The sequence below is a fragment of the Pyrgilauda ruficollis genome, unplaced genomic scaffold (assembly GCF_017590135.1).
Source record: "Pyrgilauda ruficollis isolate IOZ18807 unplaced genomic scaffold, ASM1759013v1 scaffold8, whole genome shotgun sequence".
Classification (NCBI taxonomy): domain Eukaryota; kingdom Metazoa; phylum Chordata; class Aves; order Passeriformes; family Passeridae; genus Pyrgilauda; species Pyrgilauda ruficollis.
The window spans coordinates 8,327,590-8,342,274 of record NW_024529932.1 but is presented as its reverse complement, the minus strand read 5'-3'; the positions used below and the strand labels follow the sequence as shown (position 1 = coordinate 8,342,274).

Here is a 14,685-nt window from a genome sequence, read left to right as displayed (position 1 = left end):
GACATAGTTTATGTTTTATTGTAAGATGCTGAAAACTCTCTTGTGACCACAGAGGATAAATGAAATAAATGAAATGGAACTTTTTTTCATTTACTGTTCATTGGGCAGGGTCTCTGCAGGGAAGGTCTATCTAAACAATCACTGCCTGTTAAATGCAGCTTTGAACGTAAAAAAACCATGATTTTCCTAACAATATGTGAAATAGTATCTGTAATATGTTTTTAGTTGAACAAACAAGAAGTAATATAAGTTGACCTCACAAAAAGAAAATTCTGTGCTTAAAGCTGTTTGTAGGCTTCTGATTACAGGTGTAAGCCATTGCTGAATGTGCTGTACTGTGCCCTCTGTTCCGATCTGTCCTTGACCTCTTGGACATGCAAAAAAAAAGAAAGAAGAGTGGAAAACGAAGTAATTAAAAAGGGATAGTAATTTTTCTATCTAGAAGAACACAAAACACTGCCATCCCAGAACTACAGAAGCGGTTTAGCAACACCTGATCAAGCACCTAGTATTCATAGTCTTTCTTATTTTTGAGGAAGTTACAGAAATGTGCACACTGACTACAAGTGGTTACCTCTGAGATAGCATTCTTTATGCTTGACTTACTTTCAGTTTTGTATCCTAGTAAAGGAGTGGAAAACCCAGTAAAATACCCCATAGGAAGTACATTTATAGCTCTTGCAGTCATATAAAGTACTGCTTATTCTGTAGGTTTATTAGTTTTTCTTATATTAAGTATTTTTTCTTAATCTCGACAGAATTGAAATATTCATTTTCTTACTAGCACTTTGCAGAAAGGTATGACAACACAAGCTTGATGGTTTGTTTTTTTTTTAAGTAGGTGAGAGTTCTAAACTTCACTGCTAAAGCACAGTTTTGGTGTTGAAGAGATCGAAGTAAAACCATAGACCAGCACCTCTCAGCCAAGGCTCCAGGTTTGCCGGACACATCCCCCAACCTTACAGTTGTACTGGTGCTGCACATGACTGGAGTGGCTGCTGCCTTGGCTGAGTAGATTTGAGCTGAGCAGCTTGGCTTTTTTAAAAAAAATAAAAATATTTATATATATATATATATATATATATATGTGTGCAGAGGGCTGTTTTGGTATGACAGAAATGGTATCCTGGCAACCTAAGCCTTTGAAAATTCTATATAGTAGATGAACTGTAGAAAAGCCCGATGCACACTGACACCATTGTTCTAAAAGACATTTTGCTTAGATTAAAAGGAGAGAAAAATGAGGCAACCAACAACCTGTCAGAGGAAATAGGAGGAAATCAGGGTGCTTTCTTTATATTATAGTATAGTGCAGCAGTTAGAATATTTCCTAAGGAAGCCAAAATTGGAGATTCAGTCTTAAGTCCCAGGAGAAAATCCCAATGACTTTCTAATTTTCAAACTAATGGCAATATTGGATCACCTTCCTAGGAAAAATTCTTGTTATTCTTTATTTCTAGTTTAGAAATTACATGAAAACTTCAGAATAAATCAGCAGGGAAAATTTTATTTCATCCCCTTAGATATATATATATTTTTAAAAGTCAATGGCTTGGCTGTGGAATAAGCGTTATTCAGAAACAGTAAATGTCTTTGGGGTTCTTTTTCCTGAAATGGTTTAGGATAATTTTTTAGTCTTTCTAGAATAAAACACTTTCAAACCAAACTATTAAATAGGTAAAAAACTATATTACTAAATATATAGTTCTACATGTAAAAATGTTGATTCATATTTACACGTAGCAGTACTCAGACTATGTCAGGAATTCAAAGTTGTGCTCTTACATGCTGTCTGAAGCCAAGAGGGAGAGAGTAATTGGTTTAAGTTTGCACGGACATCACTGTTTTTCAGAATACCTTCTTGAGGTTCACAGTTCATCTCACTGGAAAAGGATAGCTAAGATGGGTTATATGGTTTTGAGCTTAGAAGGGACTGGTAAAGGAATGCTTAGATCACACACTTGAATGCAAATATCTACAAATGGATAAGGTGGTGGTAACCCATAGTAATCTGTCCTCAGCCCTGTGAACATTTTAATGTATCTGCATCGTTGAGCTCTCCTACAAAGCTGCTGACAAGTACTATTGCTTTTTGAATGTCATTATTTTAAAGTATTTTAAATGATCTTGTGCTATTGTTCTGAACCATACTGTAAATACTTATATAGTCTATACTCTGGAAACAGAGTAAAGAAAATGCATTTACATTGCCATTTTTCATCTTCACTAGGAAACCCGCTTGGATGACAATCATCATGTTGCAGTGGCGCTTGGGAAACAGGAGGGATTTGTACAGAAGGATTCTGATGTAAGGAATTGTGAAGTAGTGTCATCTCTTGGTGATCATTTGAATATAAACTTACGCTGTAGCTTAAAGTGTGTCATCTCATATACAGGGCCAAGAAGGCTTATCTTAGGCATGGTATTAACCAGAACCAAGCAGTGTTACTGAAGTGTTTCCTCTAGTTCTGTTGTGCCTATTTCAGGAAAGGTCTGGGAAGGAGAAATAGTTTCAGAGGACAGCACTGATTATATCAAGTCTGTAATGCATGTATTTAATGTGTTCATTCAAGAGAAGATTAAGTGATTATTGTCACAGCCTGCTAATACTCATGTGGGAGAGATGGTTTTCACAGAGGGAAATGGAAACAGTGAGCCAATCTGGACTGCTAAACTTGTGTGACACCTCACCAAGTTGATTATAGGGGGGGACTGTTGGTGCGTGTATCCCAGAGCAGATCCATTGCTCAAACACCATTATGACAAGATAACCCTTGAGACAAGCAGCAACAACCAACAGATGGGAAGAGCAGCAGTGTTAGTCTTCATTCCATGTGGTGTCTCTGTAGAGAGAAAGAGAAAAACTACTTAAAAGATTTTCATGATTTTCTGTGTAATTTAAAACATACCTCAGTCATGAAAATAGCAATAAAAGTCAAATTTAAGGGACAGGCAGATTGGCAAGTTGTAGCCAAAACAGCCAGACAGTCAGCAGATGAGAGTGTGACAAATTGCCAGATTTTTCTCTGGTGTTGTAGTTGCTCACAAGAAAATTGGTTAGTTGTTTTCTGTTATTTAGATACAAAGATTCTACCAGGAACTAGAAAAAAAAAAAAAAAAAAGAAAATTAGTATAGGAAAGGATAAAAGCATGGAAGTGGTAATGCACACTATCTATCATGGTAACAAAGTCTATGTGGATAACAAAGGGATGCAGACCTTTTAACTAGTATTGGTTAGATTGAGAAAAAGAGGTATTTAACTCCCTTTGAGGATTTACTCTGATAAATCAGTGGGCAAATTTTTTCTAAGAAATTATGTTCATTTTTTTTGGCAGGACATACTTAAGTTCCTGGTGGGTTGCACATTATCCTTCTGACAGGAATACTGATAATTCTTAGTCTGAGGTTAAAAGAAGGTGGCTGTTATTTCGAAAGACAATTACCTAAGCATTCTACAAGAATCCAGGATTTTTAAGTGTTAAGTACTTCACCATCATGGTTACTTACCGTAAACGTACCATAGAAAAAATAGTCATGATATCAAAGGTTATGATGAAAAGTCTTTGAATCAAGAGTCTCAAAGGCTTCCTTGTCCACTGACTAAATTTTTGATGGCCTAAATTTCATTATTTCAGTTCAATGAAGAAAGGTCACTTTAAGCAGAACAAGAGAGCATTCTGAGACTCTCCAGTAAGGAAATTAAGTGAAAATTTATGTACTGTTGCATTGTGCCTTTTTAGGCCTCCTTCTAACAGGAACATGGAGAAAATGAACATTGCCTTCTCTCTTTTTAGAAGAACCGTAAAAATTATTCTATTTATTGCTAGGTGTGTTGAAAGAAAAAGTTGTTCATTCTAGCTTAACGTGTGTATAAATGTTACCCAGTTGTTTTAGGATGTCAGTGTTTGTGTCTGTTCCCTCTCTACAATTGCAAGAGTAATTCATTATGGCCTGCTTGAAGAACATCTATTTTCAGCTTTCTTCACAAAATGATGGCATATACCTACAATTCCCAGGAAAGACCAATTGTTATGTCGATGTACTGTAATTAAAAATCTCTGGTGTCAACAATTTTATTAAAATGCTAGTGACTGCTAAATGCTTGAGGAAACAGAATGTTTATCTGTGCTCTTAACCTAGATCTAGACATTTATCTGAGGCTAGTCTCCATAAAAGATGGCTGCATTTAAAATTCTTTATAAATCCTGTGTTAGGATATAAGGTGTCTTCTATCTATTGCTTGCTGTACTTCACAAGAGTCGTGATGCATTCGGTCAGGATGCGCTTCCTTCAGACAAGCCTGTGCTGAAGTTCACACTACATCTGTTAACAACTGCTTATCTCAGAGGCTTGGTTCATATTAGGTATTCATCTGTAATGTCACTTGCATGGCTCTAGGCACCATTCCTGCAGCTTTACCAAATTGTCAGATGAGCAGAAATGTCTCACCACCATGTCACTTGTGCAAGGGATGTAAAGTGAGAGGCAGCTCAGTCTTTTTTGCTTTTTGCTTGACAGCTAAGAGTTCTTCTGTGTTGTTACAACAAGCACAAACCATTTTGTTGTTCTCCACATTTATTCTTAATAGTAGCCTATTGCTCAAATACTGAAGTGGAGCATTTTTGCTTTTTGCCTGTTTACTGACCTACCTTCACCGATGTGACGGAAAGGGATAACAAAATTCTCAAAACTGACCTTGGACTGAGTCACCTCCAGCACTTGGATGTAAGTAAGGAAGGGTCTACAAGTCACAGTTCCCCAAATCTTCTCCTGAAACTCAACGTGCTGGAGTGCCTCTGAAGTGCCTGTACATCAGTGCACTCAGGATGAGGAATAAACATGATGAGTCACAGATCTGTCTGTGGCTGCAGGATTCCAACAGTACGAGATGGTGGAGTTCAGGATCCTAGGGCAGTGAGGATGACAATCTTTAACATGAGAGCAAACTTTCTCCTCCTCGAATGACAAAGAGAGGTCCTGTGGGATAAGGCATCAGAGGAAAGCTGAGCCCAAGAAAGCTGCTTAACATTCAAGGATCATCTCCTCCACTCTCAAGAGAGTTCCATCTCACTGCATATGAAGTCAGGCAAAAAGGCCAGGAGGTCTGCATGGATTAACAGGGAGCTCCTGGCCAAATGTGGACATAGAAAGGGAAGCATACAGAGGGTGGGAGCAAGGATGGGTAACATGAGAAGAAAACAGAAATATTATCTGAGCATCCAGGGATGAAGTTTAAAAAGCTAAAGCCCAAATAGAATTTAATCTGACCAGGGATGTTCAAAGCAACAAGAAGCACTTCTCTAGTGCAAAGAAGCCAAGGGGGAAGGGTTTTACTCAACAAGACAAATGTTGAAAGAGGCTGAGGTGCTGAATGCCACCTTTGCATCAGTATTTATTAGCAAGGCTGGACATCAGGAATCCCAGGTTGCAGGGATGGAAGAGGAAGGAGCAAGGAAGATGCACCCTTGGAGGAAAAGGATTAGGTCAGGGAATGCTTGAGCAAACTGGATGTGTGTAAGTCAGTAATACTTATGGGATGCAGCTGGCATTGTAGGGCCCCTCTCAATAATCTTTGGTTGATCATGGAGACTGAGAGAAGTGCCCGAAGACTGGAGGAAGGAGGACCCAGGCAATTACAGGTCTGACAGCTTCACTGTGATTGCTGGAAAGGTGGTAGAACAGCTAGTGCTGAACACCAGTCCTGAACACCGTTTCCAGGTGCAGCAAGGCCAAAGAAATCATCAGGACTAGTCAGCCTACCTTTGCCAAGAGAAAATCATGCTCAACCAATTTGGTACATTTCTGCCATGAAATGACTGGCCTGGTAGATGAGGTTAGAGCAGTGGTTAATTGTCTACCTGTATTTCACTACCTTCTGTCTCTGGCACTGTCTCTCATAAGATCCTCCTAGAAAAATGCTGAGAGCTGGGTAAGCAAACAGTGGGGTGTACTGGAAACTGGCTGAACATTTGGGCCCAGGGTGTGGTCACAGAGGTACGAAGTCTGGTTGGAGGCCAGTTACCAGTGATCAGTACTGGTCCAGTCCTGTGTAAGACCTTCTTTAATGAACTGGATGATGGTGCAGTGCACCCTCAGCAGGTTTGCTGTGACACCAAACTGGGAGGAGTGGCTGATAAACAGAGGGCTGTAGTGCCACACAGAGAGACCCTGACAGGCTCATCAAAAATGAGTCCGTTTGTCTGATGTACTGAGTAACACCACTGCAGAGGAGCCCTACAGAATTTTATGAAATATTAAACATTAAGAATAGGTCGCTCCAGCAAATACCCATTTAGAAGAATCAACTATGTTTATGTTTGATTCATGCAGGCTGTACTATCTGCCCTGCTGTCTGCAAACAATTACATTTGGAGATGGCATACAGCAGGCTGCGCAGTAGCGTGCTCAAAAAAAAAAAACAACCCAAATCTTTTTCTTCTTTGAAATGTGATTTTTTTTTTTTTTACTTGGAGTGATGAACATGGAGAGTGTGACACCATCATCTGTAATATCTCAGTCCACATTTAATTGGTTTTAACATGGGGAATTGCGGGTTGATTATGGCCGCTTTACTGTTTAAGTAGCACTTGAGTCTGAGAGAAGCATGCAAAACATCAGTGACTACTGGTATAAAAATGAGTACAAACAAGCACACCTAGTGGAATAAATCCTCGCACAATTGTCTCAAATAATCATATCTGCTGAAGAATGAAGTACAATTTGTTGGTAGTCTTCCTCTTCTTTACTGGACTTAAACAGTCATTATGGCATACTTGCAGCATTCTGTAGCCTTTGTTCCATCAGTTTTGTGAACTGTGTTTCAACAAAAAGCTTGATTTTTCTGTATGGCCTGTTACATGCTTCTAATAGTTACTGCATAGCCTAAATGAAGGGGAAGTGACATTAGTCTCAAATATAGACTGTCTTCTTTCTTCTTCAGTAAGCAATGTGTAGTTTAAATTTTACAGAGAATTTTACAGGAAGAAAATTGATATTTATTGATTAATGTTATGCTAATCTGTGTTTTCATTAGGTCCATTCCATGGAGCCTAACCAACCACAATTTACAGTATTGACTTTTGAAGATTTAGTTGCATCTGGTATTCCTGTCGCGCCTGAGGATTCTGCATATTGGGACAATTTCTGTTCAAAGCAGGAGGGTCCAGTGAAACAGAGTTCACATTCAAGATAAGACTGTATATAAGAAAAAGAAACTTGTCAAAGTTCTTATGCTGTTATCCTGTTTAATTTGAAGTATGGGAATAAGTGCACATATGTAAATTAAATGTACCTTTCCCTATTTAAGCTGACAACCTGATTTTTATTGCACTGCATTGGAATTGTAAGGAAGACATTTCCTTACTGAAGGAATTCCGAATGAGAAGCCTAAATCAGCCTTTTTGCATCTCCTTGCCTGTGGTTCTTACATTTCAGTAATTATCCAGGCTAGGAACAGAAAGCAGTTGTACAATAATGTTGTTTATTAGTGAAGAAGTATTTAGTATATAAAAATGTGTTTCCATACTAATTTATGCTGAAGCTTAAATTATGATACTGCTTTTTCTCTGACAAAAATTATTCATTTATTCTCAGATGGACAAATTAAAAAAATGATACAAATTCTATGCTGTACAATACTTGGTCTTTGTGTAATGCCAGGCTGAAAAGGTCTGTAGCAGTCTTGGAGCTACATGTGTGCAAAAATAGTTTGAGACAGGGAATTAACTTGCAAATATTTCATAGTCTTTTCACTTCTTATCTTTGTTAATTAGAGCTTCCTGTACATTACTTGGTATTTGTCTTTTAACACTTCTTTTTTGTATTTTTTTTCTCAGCAATAGATGCAAGGCAAGCAGCAGTTCAGTTTTCCTTGGCTTGCATTTGTGTCAGTCATGGGAGGGAGCCCAAAGAGAAAAAGAAAGCTATTTACTTTTTTCCAAATAGTCTTGTAATGTCTGATGACACAACATTTTGCTGTCCTAACATCAAATGAAGGTTTCTGGAGATCTGTAGATCTTGAGTACACATCTAAAATATTTTGTCTTCTTTTTCAAAATGAATCCTGTTTTGTGCCATTACTTCTCAATCTTCTTTTTAGAAATCATAGATACAGTGTGGTCCATCTAAATTTAAGAAAACATACTGAACAGAATGATCTTTGCACAAAGATAATTACCTTCTATCCTACAGTTAAACATAGATTTTCATTGAATTTGGGGTTGTGTACAACTAGTGTGCACCCTGTGTTCTGGTGTACACCATGAAAAGGAGAATCTACTTGTAGAGTAACCACTGAATCTATGCCTTATTACAAAGATGAAGAAAATTTTGTGAGAGAGGATGAATGTTACAAGTATTATACAAGCATTTGGAGTTCTGAACTCCACTGAATAATTCTGAATTCAAACATGCTGCTAAACTCTCCTGCTTCCAGTGCTGATTAATTTTTTTTCCATTTCTGAGTCTCTCATCCTGCATGCTAATCACAGTTTTTCATGTTTTGCTTTTTGTTCCCCTCCAAAACTGCCAATCAGTGAAGCAATGACTCTTCCCTCCAGTCTCCACAGGGGCTAAATTAGATGTTCAGTAACTTCATGTCTGAAGTTTAAAAAAATACAGAATATTTTATATACAAATTCTAAGTCATGTATTCCAGATTTTTTGTCTTTTAGGAAAATGAAATTCAACTTGCAATAAATAATTTGCAATCCACAGAGGTCCAGTGTATGCCAGTCAGTAACTGGACCCATCAATTGCAGCTTTGCCAGACAGTTTGAAGTTGCCAATTTTTTTGCTAGGACAATGAATCAAACTGCAAATATGGGATAAGCTGAATAGAAGAATTTCCAATCTAGATTTCTGAGGACAAGAGAATTAATTTCATATTAGAGAGTAGTTATTTTTGCATGAAATAAGTGTCTTAAACCAGACATTTTCTTTCATTGGAAAGAGTTTTAAAAGTATTAATGAAATTATTTCTATTATTGTGCTTGCATGTAAGTAGAGGAGAAGCCAATTTTGTTAAATTAGAAAATTGTGCTTGGTTTTCTTGCAAGAAATATGATAGTTTTCAAGACTGTATCTAATTGGAAAGAGTTTGTTTTGGTTAGTTTTCCATGAAGTAAAATCTTAGTTTAGAGTGGTTCATAAAGAATTTTCTGGAAGACTGCAGTTTCTCACAATGTGATTTCTTCTGTCTTTTAATTTACACTGAACTGTTTGAAAAATAAGGTTAATCTCTTTTTTAATTTTAATAGCGATAAGGGTAGGTGATGGTAATGCCTTTTGAAGAGCCACTTGAGCCAGGTTGTTTCATGTCAGTGCAAATGGACACAATTGTTATACTTGTTTTACCTCAGTGGGAAAGAGCAGCTGGATCGTTAGGGAATTTTTGACTAAAAGCATGCTGCTAAAAGGCCAGCAGGACATTCTGACTCCTTAGGAATGTGAATGATCCTTCTTAAAGTCAGAAGTAAGTTTTTCTGGATATCTGTGCTGTGGAGGCACATACTGAAATAAGTGTTGTTAGTGTGTACAAATAAATTAATGTAATTTCACAGTAAAAAAGATAAATTTCTTTTTTAATTCACCCTCACACCTTTTGCTGATAAAAATATAATTGAGCCTTTTCTCCACACAAGCCACAACACTGACTTACTTGCATGTCCACAGCATACAGTCCTAATGGCCACGGAGTCCCTCTGCCATTTGAGAACAGCTCCAGCTTCCCTCGCTAGGTCAAGTTGTTGGCCCAGTCCAGAGCAGGTGAGGTGACCTTTGCTGTCTCCCATCATTCTTCTGTCCCATTTATATCTAAAAGCCTCAGGGCCTTTCGTTTCCTTCTCCAGAGCTCCATTCCTTCATCTGTTTTGTTTTCTGCATAGTGTCCTTGACATAACTGTACCACATGCCTGTGAGGGTAAGAAGCTGTAAAAACACAAGCTCTGCTCCACATGAGCCTTTCCCAGCAGTGGCTGCAGCTGGGTAGACTTTTTCCCTATGGATCATCATTGACCTGTCCTCCCGTTTCTCAAATTCTCAGATTTCAGATGTAGATTAGATGCTAGGTTGTCCTAGGTGGCATATCAACACGGTGTTTCTGAGAAGTATTTATTAACAGTCTCTGACCAAAAAATAAATTGTAGAAGTTTTGGTCTTCAGTGAAAAGATTGTTAAAAGTGAATAGATGTGTTTTATTTTGGACTTGTTCAAAATTTTTGTATCTTAACATCAAAAACGGTCGAGTGGGTTAGGAGCTTCAGGGGGTAAAACTGGGTTCAAGGCAGTTATTAACTCTGTGACAAGAGACAGGTGCCATTTGATGTGAAAATCTGTAACGGAAAAGTGGACCATGTGAGTTCACTCAGCATTTTACAGAGTCTGTAAACTACAAGATGTAGATTGTTACTGTCTCTTGGGATCAAGGCCGCTGATGTTAATCAAGTATGCTCATCTTGAAGAAGAAATCAGAGATGTATCAGCAGAAGTAATGTATATGAGGTTGTTGTATGTGTGCTCTGGGAAACATCCAGGCAACAGCTCAACCTTAAACAACTGTCTTTACCCAAGACACTGCAATAAGGAGATGATTTGCAAAAAAGGTGAAAAGATGGTTATGCAAGTCAGCATAGAGTGCCCTTTGTTGGAGCTTTACAGGGTTATACTGCTACATCCTACCAAGAAGATAAGTGGTTCTTGGCAGAATTGATGCAACCATGTCTAAAACAGCAGTTGAGACTGTCAGCCTTAACTGCTGCCTATTTCTGCAGGTGTGCTTCATTATCCTCCAGAATTCAGGTAGTTTTGATTACTTCACTCTTTGTAGAAAATGTAAGCGTGAAAAAAAATTCTGAATTTTCAAGGGAGACAGCATTTGAAATAAAGTGTTTTTTTTTTTCAAAAAGTCATTTTTTGTAATATGTTATTTTCTTGCTCTGCACATGCAGATTTTTGTGGTCAGACACTGTATATGAGTCCTGTTTCTTTTAAGATTGGGTATATTTTCTTTACTGCAATAAAATGTGGACTAATTTGTGTTTGTATTGACGACTTGTGGTTATTATTTTATCTTGCTATTACTTAGAACAAGACAGAGGTAAGATTATTGAATCACTTGTCTAGCACTCCTTTGCTATTTTGGAAACAAATTGTGGGACCATGAAACTGTACACTCTTAATGACATCCTTGGGATAAATCATGAAGCCAAGGTCTGGACCAGTTCTCCACTACTTAGCGTCTTCCAATTTTAATTTTATGACATGCAACCCAGTTTCTGACAAATAGGACATAATATTGGTGCATTCTGTGCTGGAGTGTTTCTCATCTTGTGGTCGAAACTGGCATACTGTGAAGTTTAACACTCTTAGGGAGATGCACATTTTCAAATACAAGATTACAGTGCTGCCCAGTGTTGCTTAAAATGAAATTTCTGAAGATTTGTTTATTAATTAGGACATGGAACACAAAGGTTTTTTAGGCTGTAGTTCTTCACACAGAAAAAAGCTCTTTTACTTGCACAAGACTTTTCTTTAAAACATGTGAAAACCTGTTTTGTATTTATAAGTGACTTAAACAGTAAGGAAACGGGTATTTCGATTGAAACGCATCTTCTGTTTTCCAACACCTTTTAGAGTACTTCAAAGGTTTGCCAGGATGCTTGCCAGATATGTCCTAGGGATTTAGTGATGCCTTTTGACATTTGGGGCAGGAACACCAAGGTTCCCAGCATAACCAAGATGGAATGCCAGACCAATAGGCAATGCCAGAACTTGGAAGGACTTAAAGAGCTTTGGTAATAATAACGCTATACTTATAAATGGCAAAGCTCTGAAGGGATTGTATGAGTTTTCTTCAGGTTCATACTTATTAAAGTTGTATAAATGTCTCACTTTGGACTTGGTAATCACCTCATAAACACAGGCATTTAAGTCTAGTCAGGTATTCCGCAAGAGCTCTGAGATTTTCATTGCAAACTTGCCCCTTTTTTGTTAAAACGCCTGAGTAGACAGGTGTCTCATTTCTGTCCTGTTTCTGTGTGTCTTGGTGTGCCTCGTGCTGTGCCCTTGGTACCATAGGACCTCTAACACACCCATCTGAGGTACTTTTGCTGCAACAACTTTCAGTGGGGTTAGTCCCAGCATGCTTACAATTCCTGCTGGCAAGGTTGTCTTTGAGCTGAGGAGAAAATGTATTGGTACCATTACCAAACTCTAGTAAGTTAATGGAAGATATGAGTAAAAAAATTGCATGTAAAGACTTCAATACTGTAATGCAAATGATGAAAAGTAAACATAACAGAAAAGGTATACTAATGCTAGCTTTTAACTCACAGAAGTTCTTAGTTTTCCTTTGTTCTAAGTACTCAAAGCAGCTGAACTTGCTTCAATCCTATTATTTGCGTTTTTGGGGTTTTTTTGCCCTCAAGGTTAAATAGTAGTATCTGTGTTACAACTTCAAAGTCCTGGTTAAGATTTCCCAGTTGTGAGTTTCTCTTGTCCCTATAGCTTAATGTTTCCAGACTTGGTTCAGTGTTCTAAAAAATTGCTTTCCTTTAATCATGAAGTAGGCTGAAGTTCACCCAAGTAGCCAGTCAGATCCACTTAATCCCTGGGAATCTTTGTCCAGAGACAGAAATCAGGAGCTTGGTGTGCCCTGCTTCGGCAGCCTGGTGCTGCTTGAGCAGGCAGTGGTTTCTCAGCTGTTGGATGTGACACTGGTTTGCTCAGAGGAGGGGAGAATGTGCTCCTGCTGCAGGGGCTCTAAAGCTCCCTCCTGGTTTCTGGAATTACCTCGCTCAGCTGAGTGATACTGCTACTTGGTGTCAACGAATATCAAACTTTCCATGGTGTGACTGTTTTGATTTTTTGTTTTGCAGTGTTGGAGTTAAACATTCTGCCCCATGAATTTGGTACCACCTGTTTTCACCACTGTTTTCAGTTTTTGCCTTTGTATCAATATCAAAACTGCTGGTTTTGGCTTTAAGGTATCATAGATAGCAATCTTAATAACTAGTGCAGAAGGGAAATGCAATAAGACTAGCAAAAATATTAATAACCTGTATAAAAATGATTAAAGATTTTATATGTATCATTGCATGTTATATGTAGTAAGCTGTATATGTAATATTTTACAATAATAATTTCATGAATGTATTACGTATTTATTAAAGTGGACTTCTATATATATGCACACACTGCTTTACAGTATCTTTCAATTAAGCACAGGTCTGTGTTATCTTCTGCAAATAAGTACACAAATACTCATTTGTTATTTTTCATCATAGGGGCATATTGATATATTTAAATTATTCCCTATTGAAATAACTTGGGATTTGCATTTAAAACAGCGCACAGACAAAAATCAAAAAAATAATGCCTTGAAAATGTTTTCTTTTTAAAATGAATACCCTATGTTTTCTCAGCTTCAGCAGCAAAGTTTTCAGTAATTTATCACAGCTGCCATCAGGTGAGTGGATTCTCAATCCTTGTATCTGTTGTACAATGTGCTCCTCATCCTAATTGAGAGCTTTTAAGAAAGGCACAGTGAACTGCTTATTCAGTGAGGTCACTGGTCTCTTTGTTAGAGAAATGGAATTTTCCTGCAGTTATTAAGTTCAAACACTGTTTACTGAATAGAATAATATTCTCAGCAGCAGTGTTTTCTACCTGCATAAAAGCATTTTGTTAATCTTGTGATGGTTATGTGGTCTACAATTAATTAGCTGCCTGTACAACATTAGGAAAATGTATTAGATTAATTTTGTATAGTAAAATTGTGTGGGTAGAGGTTGTACTCTGGTGTTGTATTTCCACATACCACAATTACTCTTCTCATGTGAGTGAAAACAGTGAATTACAAAGAGACTGATCTTTCTGATATCATTGTTTCTGCCTAATTACTTGTTAGGATCTTTAGATTATTTGCGTTGTTCATTTAGAATGTTTTCCCTGGAGTGCAATAGGATATTTATTTGCATTTCAACTCTAGCAGTCAGACTGCTCCTGTTTGCAGAAATCATTGTTATCTCTTGGTCACCTTTTGGGATGAAACGGGAAAATAACAGATTGCTGGTTGCAGTGCAAGTACATTGGTTCAGTTGGATTGGATAAAATCAGATGTGCTGGCCATAGGGCTGTGTAGCACTGCTTGTCTAAATGCCTTTAAGAAATCAGAAAATGGAAGGAAGGGAGGGAGGGAGGTCAGATGAAAGCAGTAATTTTTCCTGAAGGACTGCTGAAAGAGTGAAGACCTCCTGAATGTGGTAGGAATTCTAAAACACATATGATTTATTTATAGAAGCCAATTTGGGGACTTCAGAAGTCTTCTAATAGAATGATTATGGTTTTGTTGGGGTTTTTTTTGGAGCAACAGCAGTTGGAGTGCAGCATTGATTGGATTGAGTTGTTCAGTTTGTGCAAACAGGCTTTTAAAAGACAAGTGAAAATTCAGTTGCGTTAGAGTTTAAATGTGTTGATGCAAGTATCTGTTTGCTACGTTGATACAGATATGTAGAGTACACACATGTATGTATGCATATATAAACACACACATAATCAGCCTTACAAGAACTAGAAACCAACCCCATCTTTATTAACTCTGTAACCAGGGAGTGTCAGAGAAGTGCTTCAAGAGTGGGTAATGCAAATGGTACAAATAACTTGGGCTGATGCAAAAGAAAATTTAA

The 14,685-nt window shown here is 37.7% G+C and overlaps 1 protein-coding gene across 1 annotated transcript in view; it reads left to right on the top strand.

The window, feature by feature from the left end:
- Positions 1-9,166, top strand: part of AASDHPPT (aminoadipate-semialdehyde dehydrogenase-phosphopantetheinyl transferase) — a 28,989-nt gene extending 19,823 nt beyond the window's left edge. The window contains exons 5-6 of the mRNA XM_041487422.1: positions 2,231-2,308; positions 7,035-9,166. Coding sequence (XP_041343356.1) covers positions 2,231-2,308; positions 7,035-7,193 — 237 coding nt within the window. The 3' untranslated portion in view covers positions 7,194-9,166. The remainder of the gene's footprint in view (positions 1-2,230; positions 2,309-7,034) is intronic.
- Positions 9,167-14,685: the final 5,519 nt, after the last annotated feature.